Source organism: Dendrobium catenatum, unplaced genomic scaffold, assembly GCF_001605985.2.
Source record: "Dendrobium catenatum unplaced genomic scaffold, ASM160598v2 original_scaffold_12953, whole genome shotgun sequence".
NCBI classification, from domain to species: Eukaryota; Viridiplantae; Streptophyta; class Magnoliopsida; order Asparagales; family Orchidaceae; genus Dendrobium; species Dendrobium catenatum.
Window position 1 is genome coordinate 26,841 of NW_021331413.1, and position 4,822 is coordinate 31,662.

At 41.2% G+C, this 4,822-nt stretch overlaps 1 protein-coding gene across 1 annotated transcript; it reads left to right on the forward strand.

Annotated features, from left to right (window-relative positions):
- Nucleotides 1-3,371: 3,371 nt before the first annotated feature.
- LOC110105589 lies at nucleotides 3,372-4,142 on the forward strand. Its single transcript, XM_020835149.1, has one exon. The coding sequence runs from the start codon at nucleotides 3,372-3,374 to the stop codon at nucleotides 4,140-4,142; it is 771 nt and encodes a 256-aa protein (XP_020690808.1).
- Nucleotides 4,143-4,822: the final 680 nt, after the last annotated feature.

The following is a 4,822-nucleotide window of genomic DNA, read 5'->3' on the forward strand; positions in this document are numbered from 1 at the left end:
GACGTCAGGCAGAAGTCTAGCAACAAGGGAAAGTTTGATTGTGATCGATAGAGGTCAACAGCCGGGTAAAGAGCTGATGGGGAGACTGTGCTAACAATAGTAGTAAAGCAAGGGGCCACTGATATATGATATGGAAAAGGGACGATGATGGTCGTAGTCAAGTAATACTTTCTTGGAAGTAGTCTTCATCCACACTAATGTGTATAGACATCAGGCATCCTTGACGAAAGGGGTCAAAGCAGTGTTCCCTGTCATTTATCTAGCAACACACCAATACTATTAATTAAGTAAAGGCCTGATGATGACCGAGTTATAACTTTTCTTTGAAGAGGAAGTTATAAGAAGCACATCAATATGCAATAAAGAAGATGTTACTTGAATCCACAATGAATGTTTGATTATTTTGAAGTTGAGAATCCACCAATGATGTATGAATCATCCGAGATTATATGTCAGAGCACTGCTCGATGACATTAACCTATATGAAAGATGTTGAGAGAATCAACTAAGGATATATGACCTATATGAGGTTGTATGTTAGAACACTGCTCGATGATGTTAACATGTATAGAAGAGGTCGAGGGAATTCATCAAAGATATATGATATATCCAAGGTTATATATTAACATATATATAAGAGGTTGAGAGAATCCACCAAGGATGTATGTCATATCCGAGGTTGTATATCAAAGCACTGCTTGATGACATTAACTCATATGGAAGAGGTTGATAGAATCCACTAAGGATGTATGACCTATCTGAGGTTATATATCAGAGCATTGCTCGATGATATTAACATGTATGGAAGAGGTCGAGAGAATCTACCAAGGATGTATGACCTATCTGAAGTTATATGTCAAAGCATTGCTCGATGATGTTATCTTATGTGCAAGAGGCTGAGACAATCCATCAAGGATGTGTGACATATCTAAGAATGTATGTTAGAATATTACTGGATGATGATAACTTGTATATAAGAGGTCGAGAGAATCCACCAAGAATGTATGACCTATCTGAGGTTATATATCAGAGCATTGCTCAATGACTTGTGTAGAAGAGGTCGAATTGAATCCCCCTAGAATCAATTTTTTCTTGATTGGGAGGAGGCGAACGCTGCGTGTATCTTGTATCGAATGTGAAGAATGATCTATCTTAAGACCGTTACTGTCTTTTTGAGGTCGAGATTAAGACTTTTTCCAAGGAGTAGAAGTCTAGTTAAGGACTTAAGATTTGTTGGAAGTATCCTTGCATTCATGGGGAGTTTCCTGAAAATAATTTTCTTAGATATCCTCTTGGATGTTAGAAGTACTGGAGAAATCTTCTTTACCATAGTTGTAGTCAAAGTTGCCCCCCAATCCACTTTTAATTTCTATAAAATTGATATGGCATTAGCTGATGCCAAGACATTGACATGAACAACCTCTTGAGATTGGAGTAAAAATTATCCCCAAGTCGAGAATCATGTTCCTACAGATGGTGCCAAACTATTACATCTTATAGTATTCACGTTGGTAGATAAATATAAAATTTAAGGTCTTAGCTTTGTACAAAGATCCAGCACATAAGACGATACAAGAGAGGGTGTAGCGTTCATAAATACACTAGAGTTTTTATGTGAAAACCTCTAAAAAGGGGGAAAATGATGAGGCCTAGTCCAGTTTGAATGAATCCATTATTATTTGCAGTCGATTATAAATGAGGACCTTCCTTCAGGGAAAGACCTTGGGTTGATGTAGCAAATGTACATCATATTACATGGTGCGAATTGGAAGAATTAGTATTAAAATATTTTTTTAGTTGGCATAACCATAGTCGACGAGCGATAGAGGTTGGATAGATCATAATCTGGTGACGGTGGTCGGAAGGACCGTTGTCTGGCAAAGGAGGTCAGAAGGACTATAGTTAGTGGGAGACGGTGATCAGAAAGACTGTTGTCTGGCGAGGGAGGTCCAAAGGACCGTAGTTGGCAGGAGATAGTGGTTAGAAAAATTATAGTAATAAGGCGGTGGTCCGACAAAAGTCTAGGTGTTATTTGGTGATCTGATGGAACTCCGATTTCTATCGGTGGTCCGACGAAAGTTCGGGCCTCAATCGGTGGTCCAACTGTAGTTTGGCAGAACTCTAGAGTCAAGCGGTGGTCCGGTGGAACTTCAGCATCAGGCAGCGTCGAGTGGTGGTCCAACGAAAGTCTGGTGTCGGTTAGTGGTCCTAATGGAAGTCTAGCATTAGATAGTGGTCCAGTAGAAGTCCGGCATCAGGCAATGGTCCTGACAGAAGTTCGCCGCCATGCGGTGGTCCGGCGGAACTCCTACATCAGGTGGTGGTCGGGCTGAACTCCAGCGTTGGGTAGTAGTCTGGTAGAACTTTGATGTCGGGTGGTGGTTCGGCAGAACTCCAGCGTTCGGCGGTCGTCCGGTGGAAGTTCGGGAGGTGGTCAAGGAAGAGCGAGGAGGTAAGAGCAATCTTCCATCTCCCTCTTGATTCCATACTTGGTGGGTTCCCCTTTCATGAGAAACGGGGCTCTATTTATAATTTTTTTAGGGTGGCATTGCTTGTAAATAGATGGAAGATCAGGGGTAAGTTGGAGTGTTTTGGATGGACAACCGATGTTGATTCCCTTAATCATAGATCGTATACTGGATCTTTGAATGTTTTGGTGGTTTCAAAATTCAGTGATCTTGGGCTCGTTAGATTTGTCTCATAGAAACGCTCGATTCGACTATAAGCATGTCACATTTGGAAATCGTTTGTTAATCCAAATTGTGGTTTGAACATTCCAACAGTGCTTCGAGTCCTTGATTTGAACTCATTTGGGCTCAGATTGAGTCGATTTTGGTGTCATTGGGTTTTGTAATTCTGAGACGCTCAGTTTGATCATAAGTTTGGTGAAATCATATATATATATATATATAAGACTTCGTTTGAGACAACTTTATTACTGCTTTCTAAAATAGTTTTTTAGTAAAAAATTTATAATTTAAAAATTTTTTGTAGATGAAAATTGCTTAAGAAAGCAGTAAGAAAGCCATCCCAAACTAAACCTAAATTAACTCTCTGTCTCTCTCTCTCTCTCTCTATATATATATATATAAAGAAAGAACAAGAAATTAATAATCACCAATTAGACCATTGTTAGAACAGTTAAATACAAATACTGAAAACAAATAAATATGTTTGCAATCCTATCATATCTCTACACGTGTACATCTTCTTTATGTATTAGTCTATATATAGGCATCAACCTGTAACGCCAAGAGTTATATGGAAATAATACATTTGTCTTTCTTTACTGTTCTCTTCTCATCTCATCTTCTTACTGTACTTGAGTTTCTTCATGGTATCAAGAGGAGTTCGGTTCTAAGGACATCGCTATGGCGACTCAAGCTTCCGCTTCATCCTCGACCGGAGCAACCACAGGCGCCGTTCCTTCGGCACCGGTCATTTCTCCCTCCCTCAAGTTTGTCATTTTCAATCTCAAGTTTCTTGTTCCTCATTCTCTTACTCCGGACAACTTTTCGATTTGGAGCACCCAAATCACCAAGCTGTTTAAGGCAAACGGATTTGCCGAGTTTCTTGATCCTAAGTCGGCTGTAGAAAACGTCGATCCCAATCAAGATCCTCATCTATGGCAAGTCACGGATCAAAATCTCGCCACGGCAATGTGCTCTACGATCTCGCCGGCGGTTCTTCCATATGTGATTCATCTTGAATCAATGCAAGAAATCTGGTCGACGCTCCACACTCGTTTCCAATCATCTAACCGATCTAAGGTCATTCAGCTCAAAAATGAGCTACATAATGTGTCTATGCAAAACATGTCCATGATTCAGTATCTAACTGAGATAAAGAAGATAGTCGATCAAATCTCCTCGGTGGGCTCGACGGTAGATCCGGAAGATGTGATGATCTACATCTTGAATGGCTTACCCCCGTCATACCAGTCGTTCACGACCACCATCCGAACAATGCAAACATCGCTGACACTCGACAATCTATATGCTCTTCTCATCAGTGAGGAGATCCATCTCAAATCAGCGGCTCTGAATTTCCTCCAATGCCAGACAGCCAGTCAGTCCTATATGTGTTTTGGGGTCGTGGCCGGCGCGGTCGCGGAAGATCTGCTAACGACAACGCTCCGGTAACCAAATCCAATCAGAACTCCGGAACCACAAGCCAGATTTGCAAAAAGAAAGGCCATATGGCTGACACGTGCTGGCACATGCTCAACATTAACTATGTACCGCCTCAACAATCATCCAAGAACAATAATGCCCTCATTGCTAACAACGACAGCAACTCAACCGTTGATTGGTACATTGATTCCGGGGTGTCCTCGCACATGACCAAAACGAAGGACAATCTTGCAAACTACAATGCCTATCATGGAAATGGCACAGTAACAATAGGGGACGGAATGTCAGTCCCAATTGCCCACACGGGGACAGGGATCCTTCCAACCCAGGCTAGTAAGCTTCTTCTATCCCGCCTCTTGCATATTCCATCTCTATCCTACAATCTTTTATCTATATCTAATCTTGTCAAAGATAACCCAATCTCTATAACCTTTGATGCAAATGGCTTTGTTTTTAAGGATCGGATGACCAATCAAACCATCCTCAAAGGTCCATGTAGCGACAGACTCTACAAGATTACGACTCAGCAAAAACCGTTGTCTCCCAAGGCTTTGTCAACAGTTAGAAGCTCCTCGTTCGTTTGGCATCTTTGCCTTGGGCATCCCCACTCTCGGGTCCTTCAGCAGATTTCACAAAAACATCCCTCATTGCACATATCTTCTGTTAATTCTACATGTACTTCTTGCATT

Bases quoted from the DNA above. Each gene is read 5' to 3' on its own strand.
- LOC110105589 (XM_020835149.1), top strand. From the start codon at position 3,372: ATGGCGACTCAAGCTTCCGCTTCATCCTCGACCGGAGCAACCACAGGC.